Below are 15560 nucleotides of genomic sequence, written 5' to 3'. Positions count from 1 at the left end.
AAAAGACATGAGAGGCATTTTTTTACAGTGAGAGAGGTTCGTCTGGTGATTGAGGAAGTGGTGTATGCAGGTACAATTACAATGTTCAAAAGGCATTTAGACAAGTACATGAATAGAAAATGTTTGAAGGGATATGGGCCAGGAGTAGGCAGGTGAGCCTAGCTTAGTTTGGGATTATGTTTGGCATGAACTGGTTAGACCGAAGGGTCTGTTTCTGTGCTGTATGACTCTATGGTGACTACATGTGACTCCAGACCCGCAGCAATGTTGACTATATAAGTCTCCTTTGGGCAATAAATGCTGGCCAAGCCAGAGATGCCAATGTCTTGTGAATGATTTAAAAAATATATGTTGAATCTGCAGGTCCCTCTTAGTCATCAATCAACTTCCACCCTTCATTTTTGCATACACCCATGTCGTCGATGTTTGACCAGCTTTTGGCTGCCGTGTGAGCTGGATAAATTACATCCTCTTTATGACCTTCACCTCTTTGACCACAACCTCTACATTTATAACTGGCTCGACTCAGCCCATCAACAATAAAGAACTGATGCCAAAGACAACAAAATTCCTGTGATCCTCCTGCTACAAGAGGCATGAGGACTGTGTTGCCCCCAGTTCTGAGACCATAAAGCTCTTCACACAAATGGGCAGATGTGACCCATTTATTTTACTCCTCTGCTTACTTGATAAATGAAGCATAGGAGGTCACACACTACCTTAGTCTTCCCACAATAGCATACAATTGCCTGGAATGTGACATGTCAGTGAACCTAATCAATTACTATTAAAAGGAAGGAATCCATTTGTTTGCACACTTTATGGTTGATCTTTCTTTACATCACTTCATTCAGCAGTAAAATTGTTTTGTCTCCAATGGTGGTAACTTAGCAGCGGCCTCTTTTTCTTCATCAGGTTAGCAGCTGTTCTGAATTAGGCATGGCCCCATGCTTACAGCAATTAAAAGTGGCCTGATTTGACTTTGTTGTGCAGCACAAGTTCCCACCTGCGTGGAATGGGTTTCATTTTGCTTCGCAGCAATGTAACATGATTCACAGGCGTGTGTAAACAGGCCAGGTGCTGTCAAAGTGGACCTGAGGATCCTGCAGTTCGTTGACTTAAGGCTTTCATTGTTAATTCCAAATGGCTTCAATCAGTAGACGTGCTATCTGATGTCTGTTCAAAGAAATCCTGTCTGGCTTTCTGTAGTAGACATAATACACACTTCTATTTGCTATATGGCTTAAATGGTTCAATGCAATGGCTCAATTGCTCTTTCTTTGGCAGTAGCTAATGCATTTAATGCTTTATAGCTACCAGATGTATTGATTTTAGAATAAATAAATCATTTTCTGTAAAATGTGCACATGGGTTATCAGCAAGAGTGAGTTCTGTCTCCATGCTGGTGGGATCATTGACATCGTGGGTAATTGTTTATCGGTTTACTGTTTCTAGCAGTTAATATTTAGAATTATTTTACTGAAGCGAAGAAACCTGGGAGACCTTCTTGCCATGTTTATGCTTTGGATCACAGATGGGAGCCAGAGGAAATCTTGTCCTTTTGCATTTTGCAGCTGCCTAATTTATTAACCTTTAGTGGAAAGCTGATATCTCAGGCAGCATCTTTTGTGAGGTTAACTTTAACAGGGCTCAAAACATTGCAGTACCATAAGATGGATTCCTTGCCCATATCTGTGTTGTCTTTCGCAATGAGTTCCAGATTTCACACAACGTGCTGAACAGTTCCAAAGTAGGAGCCAGATGCTTCGCTGACATATTTCTACTAAGGTCTGCCTTGCGGAGAGAGAGAGCAATGCAGATTATTGATGTCACAATATCCTTTAGGTCAGCAAGACGTGAGTGGGAACTGGCTGACTAAATCCTGTCTATCAATTGAGGAGAATCACATGGTCTTTAGGGACACATTTTCCCTGCCAAGCGACTACCCTGGGAAATGGCAAGCACGTTCCAAACAGTTTCCACAAATTAAGAGGAATGGCCAGAAAAGCTTAAAAAAACCAAACCAGGGTTCCCTGCATGGTGAAATGCGCCGCAATTAAGTGAATCAGAAAAAAGATGCATGTGGCAGAAATAAAGTTGGTAATCCTAGTGAGAACCAGGCTGAATCTAGCGAGGAGGGAAATAAAGCAAAAAGGTTTTTTATTGACTTATAAGGAGTAAAAGGCAGGACAGGGTTGATTGTCAGAGACCTAAAAGGGGGTTAATGCATGACAGGAGAGGGCATAGCTGACCTTCGCGAAGAATATCGTGCATCTGCCTTTACCAAGGAAGAAGGTACAATTGAAGTTATAGTGAAAGAGGAGGTAATTGAAAAAGATTAATTTAAGATAATATATTAGAATATCTGGCTCTATGATGTTGATAAATCACCAGAAACATATGAGCAGCAACATAAATACTGGGGGAAATATGGTAGAAATCACAGAGCCACTGACTGTGTAGACTTCCAATTTTTCTTTGATAGAAAGGTGATGCAGTGAACTAAGAATTGCATATAATGAAACTTTGTGCAAATAAGTGTACAAGAATAAATTACACTTCAACCGTAGTGATGGGAAAGCTTTTAGAAATGATAATCCAAGACAAAATTAACTGTCACTTGGGAAAATGTAGATTAATTATAGAAAACCAGTAGTTTGTTTTAATTAACCTAAAGTTTAAAGTGAACTAAAGGGAAGGATTAATGAGGATGATACAGTTGACGTGGTGCTGATGGGCCTTCCAAAAGCTATTTGGTAAAGCGTTACATGACAGGCTTGACAGCAAAGTTGAAATTCGTGAAATAAAAATGATTAATAGGCACGGTGGCTCAGTGATTATCACTGCTGCCACACAGGTTTGATTCCAGCCTCAGGTAAGTGTGTGGAGTTTGTACATTCTCCTTGCGTCTGTGTGGAGTTTCCTCCCACAGTGCAAAGATGTGCAAGTTAAGTGGATTGGCCATGCTAAATTACCCATAGTATCCAGGGATGTATAGGCTATGTGCTCTAGCCATGGGAAATGCAGGGTTAGGCAGATTGGTCTGGTTGAGATGCCCTTCAGAGGGTTTGTGTGGACTTGTTGGACTGAATGGCCTGTTTCCAAACTGTGAGGATTCCATGAATGCATAGAAGGATCCTGTCTTTGTGAAAAAAAATTATAGAGTGTAAGAGCAAGGAAGTTATGACAAACTATTAACACTTTAGTATGGCTTCAGCTAGAGTATAGTGTTTGCGCCTGGGCACTTTTAACAAGACGTGAAGGCAATGGAAAGATTGACAAAAATGGATCCAAGGACACGGAACTTTCGTTATATGGATAGAAAGGACAAATTGGGAGTTGCCCTTGGAGAAGAAAAGGTTGAGAAAACCTTTGGTAGCAACTTTTTGAGTCTGGAAGAATGGAAGGGGGAAACTGTTCCAAAGACAGAAGTGTTGAGTACCATATAGCATTGATTAGGGTTATTAGCAAAAGAAGCAAAAACATTCTGAGTTAAAAATAAACAAATTTAAGCAGCAAGTGGATAGTATCCACAAAGCACTGCCTGGGAACGCGATGGAGGCAGATTCAATAATGGTTTTCAAAAGGTAATGTAATAAATGCTTGAAGAGATAATGTTGGCAGGTCTACGGGGAAAGGACGGGGAAATGGAAATAGCTGAGTTGTTTTGCAGAGATGTGTCATCGAAACAATGGGCTGAATGGCTCCCTTCCACACTGTAACTATTGTATGATTCAATAACATGTTTATAATATCAGGTTATGAACTACCAGTGAGAAAAAAATAAGTTGATGTAAGGGAAGCACATGTGTAGAACTGGCCCCAGTACTGTTAGTGCACCTGCATTTCACAAACAATGGGTCTACTGAGGACCATTAGTGAAATAAAATTTGGATATATAGAGCAACTACATCACGTCAAGCCATGTTAATCTTGGGCTTGTCATAATCTGTTTTGATGCTCAGGTCAGTTTATGTTTTGCTGTATTGGTAGATATTTAGCTGAATATCAGTAACATTTAAAAACTGTGGAAACTATTTAATGTGAAACTATTAGAATTTCCTAACAACTTTGCTCTTATCAACTATGCCAAATCATGATCTGCATTACATTGAACAACACATATCTTTACAATTATAGGGATTAAATTAATCTTGTACTGCAGATCCCCTTTACCCAGTCAATTCCCTAAAACAGTGGAAAACAAGTTGATTCATAACTGTCCGTTTTGAGACTTACCAAATCTGAATCTACCCCTTACAATTTGTAAATGACAAGATTTGTATGTATAAAAAGATACATTTCTCGCTTGTAATGCAGGCATGTTTCACGTAAATCATTGTTCTGTTGAAGTTTTGGCATCAGTGAGCTGTGCAAAGAACAACATTACTTAAATGACCCATGGTGTTTCTCAGGAGGGGTAAGACACAGCATCAAATATAAACTTAGAGATTAAATCAGATCATAGAATCCCTACAGTGTGGAAAGCAGGCTCTTTGGCCCAACAAGTCCATACCAACCCTTGGAACATCCCACCCAGACCCATCCCCCATAACCTACACATCCCTGAACACTACAGGCAATTTAGCATGGCTAATGCACCTTAGCTGCACATCTTTGGACTATGGAAGAAAACTGGAGCACCCAAAGGAAACCCACGCAGGCACGGGGAGAACATGCAAACTCCAAACAGACAGTCACTCAAGGGTGGAATTGAACCTGGGTCCCTGGTATTGTGAGGCAGCAGTGCTAACCACTGAGCCATTGCACCACCAATTGGTGGAACTGATAGATTTTGCTGTTGAAGCCTTATGACCAGTCCCCCAGCAAGGATCCCTAAATCATTGCAGCTCTGGAAGGGATATCCCCAAATGGTTATGCACCCAGGTCAGGAAGGATGAATTGGGCCCTTTAATTCACTCCCTTATTCAGTTTGTTGCAACAGGATTAGTTAAAAATGAATCCTTTTCCTTGTGGATGTTTCTTTCCTGACCCAAATGTATTTAAATTATAAAAAGAGACAAATTAATCAGACTTTCCTGATTTAAAGAAAGGGGGAGTTTATTGCCTACTGAAGAGATGCTATGTGACAGTCCTACAGATTAGAACATGAGTTGAGTTAATAAAAAGTAAGATAATACAAATCAGTGTCTAGATTTTGTGAAGGTGACTCATAAAGTTGTAGAGCTAGAGGGGAATGCAGGGATAGGGAGGAGCAAGGCCATATTGAATTTGAAGACGAAGACAAGAGCTTTGAACTCAAGACATTGCTTAGTAGAAAGTACAGCAGGACAGCTGGCATATGGGTGCCAGGTGAATGGGGTTTGGTGCAAAATAAGTCACATGCAACAGTAACTTGGATAACGTGTGGGTAAAGTAGAATGTGGGAGATCAACCAGGCCTGCATTGAATGGCCTAATTGACGGAAAACAAAGGGACGAATGAAGGTTTCAGCAGCAGACTAGTTGAGGCAGGGTGAGCTTGGGCAATGTTACAGAAGTGAAAATGAGTGTCTTAGTGATGATGAGATTGGAAATTCAGCTTGGGATCAGTTATGACTCCATTTCAATTTGAACACCCATTCTCACAAAGATCAATTAAGTTTTTGAACAGAACAAGCAGTCACAGAGAATTGCATTCTTTGTATGTTGAGAGCTCTGAACAATTTAACCATAACCCATCTCTTAGAGACTTGTTTTCCTCTACGCATCTCCAACTAGGTTATTTTTGCAGATAAACTATATGTTTATTTTCATTTGTTTTGACTACAGGTTGGTGCTGTATGAATGCTGCCCAGGATACATGAGGCTTGAGGGAGGGCATGGGTGCCCAGCAGGTAATTGAGATGTCCAGAATTAATCATTTTTACCATGGATTAGGTGCCACTTTAATAATTGCATACAGTAGACTTGCTAAGAAATCAGGAATTTGCTTTTATTATTTATGCCAATTGTTTTATCGTTGCTTGCAATGATATCTCCACCATCTGCTCCGAGCCGGAAGACCTGCCTGGAGAGAATGCAAATTAACAGATAATCCAGGAATCCTAAATGCTGGTTTGGTGATAGATTTTTCAGCAGTGCCCTAGGCATAGCAGTGAAGAAATAATGCAAGCAACGGAAATTGAATTTAATTTTCCTGGCGCGAAGCATTAGGTTTATTTCAAGCAAAATCAAACCAGTATTAGCAATTTGTACAGTGAGGATGACATCTTAGTTGGACCTTTTTCTTCATGAAAGCCCCAGAAGAATGTTAGAAAGCAGCACACAACTTAAATGTGTCAATAGAGATTGATTTTTCAGTTGACATAACTATTGATTTATCTAGTAATTAGTAAGTAACAAATCTTCAGTAATGCAGCATATAAGTATTCGATCCCTTTATTATTGAAGGTTACTCTAATGAATTATGTATTATATTGAAGAAAGCTGCTGTAATCTGGAATACCAAAGTCAGGCCCTGAAGATAATCAACCACCTCATAAACTTTACTTTTCAACTAGACTCATAGTGAGTACATGACTCATTTTCATGTATCCATCCATCCATCCTGAATGAAGGTAACTGTAGTTTCCTTAGTAATCAACCCCGCTTCTCCACCTCAAGGTACTGGAAATTATTATAGCGATTCCTGTGGACACAGTGAGGCTGAGGATAATTACAGTATTCCTGCTTCCTGCTGTACTTACTCAGAACTGCTGAAAGTAATTTTAATACTCTTGCTGATAGTCTACTAGGGATCAACATGTTCAGCATTGGCAGCCTTCCTATTCTTCATGTTGCAGTAAATTCTCAGGCAAACCTGATGAGCCAACAGGAGACCTGTATCATGCAGTTAATGAGCTAAAGAGCTCTTAGGAGTCTTGAGTTGTCTCATAAATCATTGAGCATTTGTTTGTCATTGTAAAACTGTAGTTAGAGAGCATTTCGCCCTGTGTTCAATAATGTTTGACCAATCTATTAAATATAATTTAAAAAATTCTAACCAGTTGATCTGTTCTATGCACCCAGTAGGAATCTGTTACTTTGTGTATCACTGCTAAAAAACATCCCTTTTTTGAAAGTTTTCATCTTTGTCCTCCAGCATGAATATTTTGGCCTGTTTATTTGTACATGAAATGTTAACATTTGAAAACATTTTTAAATCATTATTCAAACAAAGTTTGTTTTGTTTCAAAAGATTTTTTCTCACAGATATAATTTCTTAATAGAATGCTTGTGGTTGTAACAAAGTCTGAGTAGAATCGAGTCAAATTACAGTTAGGAGAGCCTATTCCCACAATAGAATGGTTTAGTTCACTTGAGGAGTCTGAGTTGCTGGTGGCAATATGCACTTTTTACCTGCATGCTGGACCTAAGAATAGACACCACAGAGTCTCGGAGATTTTCTTCTTCACATGATTGATCGAGAATGTTTTCTCGCTCTGGCTGCTTGTCATTGCTGTATTTTAGAAAGATTTGCAAGTTGACATTCAGCCTGCTCGGCTGCGTTATGAATATGAATACACATTCCTGGTGAATGGATTGAAACTGGAACATGTGCCTCAGAGACAAATATGCCACCCACTGCACCACCAGACTTCATCCCAGAATAGATAGCTTTGATCTAATGTGAATGAAGCACTAAATTAATCATTGTTGCCCACTGGAGTTGCATCGTGTTCGGAATTACATTTTACAATACAGTAATGCGATTTAATTTAAGTAGTTGAAATCAATGACAGTTTAAAAGACCTTTGAAAGGTACTTACCTAACACACTTTACATTTTGACAATAGAGTGCTCTGCACATCATCAATACATTAATGTCATTCCTTTTCCAAATTGAATTTGATGACAGTTGTCAAATTTCTTCAGAGCACGGTTACTGGGAATGTCCGTAATGGAAGTGGTGATGACAATTTATACCATTAATGTAGTCGAGTGCAACATCGGAGGTCATGTTGCATCTATACAGGAAATTGGTTGGGCCACTGTTGGAATACTGTGTACAATTCTAGTCTCCCTGTTATAGGAATGATGTTGTGAAATCATGAGGGGCATGGATAGGATAAATAGATGAGGTCCTTTCCCCAAAGTGGGCGAGTCTGAAACTAGAGGGCATAGATATAAAGTGAGAGGGGAAAGATTTAAAAGAAACTTAAGGAGCAACTTTTTCACGCAGAGTCTTGATTATGTATGGAATGAGATGCCAAAGGAAGTGGTGAAGGCTAGTGCAATTACAACATTTAAAAGGCATCTGGATGGGTACATGATTAGCTTTAGAGGGATATGGGCCAAATGTTGGCAAATGGGGCCAGATTTTTTGGGATATTTGGTTAACATGGGTGAGTTGGACCAAAGGGTCTGTTTCCATGCAGTATAATAGTCTATTGCTAAAATCGATTTTCATTATTTTAACATGCAGAATTTCAAAGGTTTACATCATGTTTGCTGGTGAATCTTTCATATGAAGATCAGATTTGAGTAAAATGCTTCCTTGTTTTTCTGTTTTAGTTGCTCCAATTGATCATGTCTATGGTACTTTGGGTATTGTGGGTGCTCGAAGTACACAGACTTACGCAGACAGATCTCAACTGAGGCGAGAGATTGAAGGAGTTGGATCTTTCACCTTCTTTGCACCAAGTGACGAAGCTTGGATGCTGCTGAATGCTGTAAGTTGTTGATGCAATATGTGCCAGAAAGGCCGCCCTTTTCAATAGGCTGTAAGACCGGGAGAGTTGTGTAAAGATAGCACAAGTTATCTGTAGTCAGTCAATTTGAACAGCTGTGGCTGTGGTTTGAATTCTACTACTGGGGCTGATGGCAGTCATCAATAGATGAGTTGTCAGCCACATCGCAACGTGAGTATCTGACATCAGAAAATCTCCCCTCAGAGTTAAAATGATCTGTTTTTAAAAGGAAATTTCAAACCGGCTGAATTAAAATATAAGCTTGATCAGAGTGTGATTCAATTAGCTGCTTGGTAATTTTTGTGAAAGATATCCTGGAGTACTGGAAAGAAGTGAAAGAACCAGGTCCAATTCATCAGGATTAAATGTAATACTAAAGTAAACTAAATTCATAAACAACTTCTTTGGCATTTGTAAAAAATATTTCTCCATCCATGACTGTTCTTAGCATTTATTAATAGATGTTGATAAGGTCCACAAATGCACTAATATTTTGTGGCATTAATTCATCCATGAAACTATAATCTGAGCTGTAATATAAACCTCTAGGTAATATTTTAAATAAGAGGCACAAAGAACTGATGAAATAACTGGTATGATTTGTTTTATCCCCTGACAGGAGATTCGTGATGCACTGTTAAGCAATGTGAACATTGAACTCCTCAATGCTTTGCATTACCATATGCTGAACTATCGCCTATTGACAAAGGATATGAAAAATGGAATGACTGCGCAATCAATGTACAATGACTTGCCTATTTTGATCAATCATTATTCAAATGGGGTAGGTTGGAGGCTTTTACTCCATTTCACTCACCACTTTTGAAGCATGTTTGCCCTTAGTGTATGTGAGTCAGAGCTCTGATGGATACTGTCTGATTTTGACTGTGGTTATAATTCTATAGTTTTAGTTCTTTCCATGATTCTTCCAAGCTTCGAAAGCATACTGGGAGTGGCACGGCAGGTGCTAATGTCTGTTTTGTTGACTTCAAAACTTCCACACAAACCAATTGCTCCCAGATATGAGTGAAGTATTTTGCATCATGGGAATGCTAAGAACCAGGATCACATAGAGCAGGAAGCGGAACTTGGGGCGGGGGGGTCAGGTTCACTGCAATTCTCTTACCTGAGCCTCAGCAATGACTAATGTCTGAGCTGCCAGTAATTCACTAAGGAGCTTACAATTCTGCAGCTACAAGCCAAACCTCACAGCAGAGAAAGGGTCACATTGTCATGGAAGACTAAGGTAATCATGGTAATGAACTTTTACTTCAGTGCCTTCTAGCTGGAGTTGGTTATAACAGTAATATTTTTCAACTCAACATCCACTGTTGCATCAGGGGACCACTGAAGCTCTCTCGTTAAAGAAACAAAGCTTTCTGCCCTTACCTGGGAGAGGGAATGATGAATGATGGTGATTGAGGGGAGGGTGCAAAGAGATGAAATGAAGTTATCTTCTCCAAAGACTATTGAGGTTTTTCTTTAAGTTCTGCAGTTGTTTTAACAATACTTGCTCTTCAATTTACCTTCTTTCAGAATGCTAAATTCAAATTCTGAAACTGCCATAAGAATTTGTGGTGGAAGGGAGTGAGGGAAGGGTTATGAAGCAGAGGCTTTGAATTTACGTTTATCTGAAGCATCAAACCAGGCCTATGGATTACTCATGCAGTAATATAGCCAGTACCATTGAATGATGTTGCAATGGGGAAACATGTAGATTAGGTGAAGAATGGCCAAAATCTACATGGGTATGGAAGGAGCAGGCATTTCAGATTCAGAGCTGGCTACAATGAGACAGGTTGAAATAAAATGATGATAAGTAAGTGCCACAGAAGCAGGTTGGTGAAGGAATGCAGTTGGAGAAGATTGAAGTTATGAATGAAGAATACTCTTCTCATGTTTTGCCTCTTGAGATGCAATATTTACAATACTGCTTTAAGAACAGTCTTAAAATTGTGGAACTTAAGGTGAAGAGTTTGAAGTTTGAAAGCTGTGCATTAAAAATAAATCTACCAATCGGTACAAACAGACAAAACATATTTCTCTCCTTTGTTCCTTTGCAGATTGTTACAGTGAACTGTGCTAAAGTGCTTTATGCAAACCAAATTGCAACCAATGGTGTTGTTCACGTCATTGATCGAGTTATCACAGCAGCTGGTAATACCATTGCGGATGTCATTGAAGTAACTGATGAGCTTTCATCTCTCCGGGTAAATTGCTGTACAACAAATAATTAAGCATCAACATTATACAATAAACTGATGACTTCCTGATATCTGACTGTCAGCACTTTAAACATCAACAATTATTGACTTTGACAATAACTAAATATTTATTTTAAGATGCTGGGCATATACAAAAATATTGAAGTACTATTAGGTTTAAGCATTTGTTTTATAAATGCTTGATATTCTACCTGAAAAACTTAATGATCAAGTACAAATAATGAGTTATTATGAGTGCTAACATGACATTGTAATTGAACACATTGGAGGTGATTTTGATCTCATTCCCAAAACAATGTCTGGAAGTCAAGTAATGAAAATCAGACAGAAGTTAGTTTTCCATTTAATTAAGGTGTGATTTAATTTTTGGGTTGAATTTGGATTGGGTATTTGAAGCGCCCATCACAAAGCAGGTAGGAGCTGAAGGAGTGTTTTCAGAAGGCACATAAATGTGCCGCATACTGTTTTCAGGCTCCAGGCATATTGCTCATCAAACCTTCAGCTTCCTTATGAAAGCTGGCATAGGGCAAGGTGCTGGGAGCACTTTTGCACTGCTGGACTTGGCCCACATCCAACCAAATTCAGTGGGCTGTATAAAGATCATTTTTGGGATCTTTCTGTTTCCAGCAAGCACCTAGACTTTCAGGAGTCATTGTACCATTGCAGCTATTTATTTATGCCTTCCTCTATTTCTTTAGTTGGCCCCACAGGGTTTATTACCAGGCTGAGGAGCAGCTTCACAGGAAGGCAGAGCCAGTGTAAGGATGCTAGTCAGTTAGGCAAGTTGTCCACAACCACATTCCGATATTTTGCAGTTCTCAATTTGACAATTGATGCTGATAAAGCCTCCTATTCTCAAAGATAGCGTATCTCACCATGGCATTATAAAAGATGTGGACTCCTGTCTAACTATATAAAGTAGAATTGTTTAGATGCCCTGAGTCACTGCATGCCATCATTTACTGCTTGAAAGATGGCATGTCAAAATGACCCTCAACCTGACAAAATTAGCATCATTGCATCATCAGGTGAAAGCCTGAAAGGAACTATGAAGGTAGCAGTTTCTTTGGCAGGTGCGGCAGCTTCTGAGGAGAGAGGGCAGAGTTAATGTTTCCAGTCCAGCGACACTTCTTCAGAAGAAAAATTCAGATTTGGCCTATTCTCCACAGATGCTGCCAGACATGCTGAGTTTTTCCAGCAATTTATATCAATATGTGTAACCCTGGCAAGCCTGCTTGGATCACACTCCAATACAATTTGGAGCCAGTGTTATTGATGCATACAATGACCCATTCAGTGCATTGCTTTTATCCCTGTGAGTAGCTTATTTCTCCAACATGGAAACTTAATTTCACTGATGATAGGATAAGGTTAAATAGACCATTCTATTAATGGATCATCTAATTATCAGTGAGATCATATGTGACACTAACACCACTTATAAACACATATACCTATACATTCTTATTGGATAAATTGCAATTGGCAATTAGATGACCATGAAAATTTGGCCTATCTCAATAAGTTGATGTCATATGTATGGAGTCAGTCTCATGAACAAATTAGATATGAGTTCATGAGTTCTGAAGGAGGGTCACTGGACCAAAACGTTAACTTTACTTTCTCTCTACTGGTGCTGCCAGACCTGCAGAGTTTTTCTCGCAATTTCTGTTTTTGTTGCTGATTTCAGTATCTGCAACTCGTTCAGTTTTTTTTTCAATTTGTATATAATTGGGAGGTTTTCAGATAGAGATTGTATCTGAAGAATGACAGCAATTTAAAATGTCAGCCTTCATCATTTCTGACTTTTCAAAGTTTGCTAGTGCTCCTAATTATTTCAATACCTTTTGGTCTTAGACAAATGGCAAAAATAAATTGCAAGAGAAAACTCAAGAAAAAACTCATGTAATGGTATCATGTAATTAAAAAGTGACCATCTAACTCTAGATCAAAGATCCCCTATGATATGCAGGTTAGGTAGATTGCCCATGCTAAATTGCCCATAGTGTCCAGGAGTGTGCAGATTAGGTGGATTAGCCATGGGAAGTGCAGGGTTACAGAGATAGGCTACGAGGTTGGGTCTGAGGGGGATACTCTTCAGAGGGTCAGCGTGGATTCAATGGGCTGAATGGCCTGCTCCTACACTTTTAGGATTCTATGATCATTTTACCACCTATGTTTTTCTATGAATAGTTGGAGCCTAGCTTTAGATTGGAGCACACTCTGGAGGTGCCCTTTTTGTCATATTGCTCAATGTACAAGACTTGAGGCCGTTTATGTTGCTGAAAATAATTCTTTTATTTGCACAGTTATGCCTTTTTTATGCTTTCATGGGATAAGGCCATCTCTGGCAAGGTTGGTAATTTTTACCATCCCTAGTTGGCCTTGAACTGATTCCATTCCAGGCTATTTCAGACAGCAGTTAAATGTCACCCACATTGCAAGGAGTCAAATGTAGACCAGACCGGGCAATGATGGCAGATCTCCTTCCTTAATTCTAGATTTTTTTTATTGGATTCAAATGTCATCATATGCAATAATGGGATTTAAACTCATATCCCAAGTTATTTGCCTGGAGCTTTGCATTATCATTCCAGCAAAATAATCACCATGCCACTGTCTCCCCTCACTCGTCAACCATGGATCATTAAAACAACAGGATGTCTGTTCATTTTTAGAAAACTAAAATGTCAAGAACTATAACTTATTGGACATTATCTAATGTGCTTTACTTTCAGGCTGCTGCCACTGCCTCAGGGTTGCTTGAAATCCTGGGCAAAGATGGACATTACACTGTTTTTGCTCCTACCAATGAAGCCTTTGACAAACTTTCAAAAGACGTTCTGGAGCGCATCTTAAGTGACCCTGTGGCACTGAAAGGTATTTTGTTAAATGATGCACGATGCAATAAATGGCTCAGCAAGGTCATTTAGTTCAAAGCAAACATTTGAATTCCTCCTTTTTGTTAGATGCCATGCCCGCATTCCTCAACTTACTTTGTTTTGTGTCAGTATTTGCATTTCAGGTATGTTAAAATTGTTTATCGGCCAAATAGGCTCATGGACAAAGATCTTGATTTTGTTCAACAGTGTAAAGTCAATGATGGCAAAACAGCTGTCCATTGAGGTTAATGAAATAACATTGTGGGGAGGTTTAAGACAGGCTGCTAACTCACACATTATATGTCATCCTACAGCAACAAAGATTTGGCGCAATGTGGTTCCAGGATTGTGTCAGCAAAGAGTTTTTATTTAATTAATATCCTAATGATCAAAAATTCGGCCATGATAATCAATAAACGCATAGTTTAAAGAATGGCAGAATAATATTTGGCAATTTTACAAATAAAAAACTTTGCATGTACTAGACATTTAGAAAGGATATTCAAGACAAATCCAAATTTTTCACAAGGGTTTTGTTGTGTTTTTTTTCAGTATTGAATGTCGTTATTGATGCCTTTAAAAAATGTTTCTTATTCGTGATTGAGCATTTCTAGACGTCACATGAAATATGGATTTTCTTTTTTGAAATCCAGTGGTTAAAAATCTACTTTATTCAAAATAAATCCCAAAGTTTGATAAGATTTCACCCCATCACCCCGCCCAGCTCCGTGTCTTTCTGTATGCTTAGATTTTCTTTCCCAGCTGCTGTCGGAAGCAGGGTGGCGTCCATTTAAGTGAAGCTCCAAAAAAAATTTGGGCAAATGTTTTGCTTGTCTCAGTTGAGTTCCTACCTACACTTGACATCACCACAGTTTCACTGGTACTGTCTTTTGGATAAGACTGTCGGTGGCTGTAAAAGATCCATGGCATTTAATGAAAGAGGAGCAGCAGAGATATCCTCATTAGTCTGGTCAATGTTTATTTCTCCATCAATATCACAAACACAAATTATCGGGTTATAATTACATTGCTGTTGGTGAGAGCTTGCTGTGTATTTCCAGCCTTATAGCAGTTTGCCATCATGTAATGTGGCTGAGAGAATGCCTCCATTGCCATGGGTACATCAAAAAGCTCTTCTTTACACATATAGTGCTTTTGAGGTTGTGAGAAGTGTAATATATCATCGTGCACAACACTGAATGAGGTTGCCTTATCCAGCTCAATTCTGTGAGAGCATTTCAGCTAGTCCTACTCCCCTACCCTTTTCCTTAGGGCCCAGCATTTTTTAAAATTCTGATAATTGTGCAATTCCCTATTGAAAATCATGATTAAAACCAAATGATGCACTCATGCTATGTAATTGACCCTAACAATTTGCAGTGCAATGAAGTATTTCCCTTTAGTCATTTTTGGTTCTTTTCTCATTCACTTTATATGCAGGGTTTTCTGGCTGTAAAACAGCAAGCTCCCTTCTGAACAGTATTCTGAGTGACCTGCACCCCTAAGGAAAGCACCAGTTCAAGAAGGCAACTCACCATCACCTCCTGATGGGCAATTAGGAATGGGCAGTAAATACTGGCCTAATCAGTGAAACCAATATCCCATGAACAATTTAAAACAAAACTCTTTTCCTTATTGGTTCTGTCCAGAACCCTTATGATTTTGAATACCTCCAGCATATTTTGTTTTTAACTTAATCTTCTGTAAGGAGAATAATCACATCTCCATTCCATCCTCATGACTGAAGTATCACACCCCTAGAACCAAGTTTGTAAGTGTTTT

At 39.0% G+C, this 15560-nt stretch overlaps 1 protein-coding gene across 10 annotated transcripts in view; it reads left to right on the top strand.

Moving 5' to 3' along the window:
• The window catches only part of LOC125453274 (periostin-like), a 94944-nt gene that overhangs the window by 24934 nt on the left and 54450 nt on the right, over positions 1 to 15560 (top strand). For all 10 annotated transcript variants that reach the window (XM_059646728.1, XM_048532615.2, XM_059646730.1 and 7 more), the window contains exons 3-7: positions 5772 to 5836; positions 8496 to 8653; positions 9291 to 9455; positions 10735 to 10881; positions 13635 to 13776. In XM_059646728.1, coding sequence (XP_059502711.1) covers positions 5772 to 5836; positions 8496 to 8653; positions 9291 to 9455; positions 10735 to 10881; positions 13635 to 13776 — 677 coding nt within the window. The remainder of the gene's footprint in view (positions 1 to 5771; positions 5837 to 8495; positions 8654 to 9290; positions 9456 to 10734; positions 10882 to 13634; positions 13777 to 15560) is intronic.

This window comes from Stegostoma tigrinum, chromosome 6, assembly GCF_030684315.1.
Source record: "Stegostoma tigrinum isolate sSteTig4 chromosome 6, sSteTig4.hap1, whole genome shotgun sequence".
Taxonomy (NCBI): Eukaryota; Metazoa; Chordata; class Chondrichthyes; order Orectolobiformes; family Stegostomatidae; genus Stegostoma; species Stegostoma tigrinum.
This window is presented reverse-complemented; position numbering and strand designations above follow the sequence as displayed.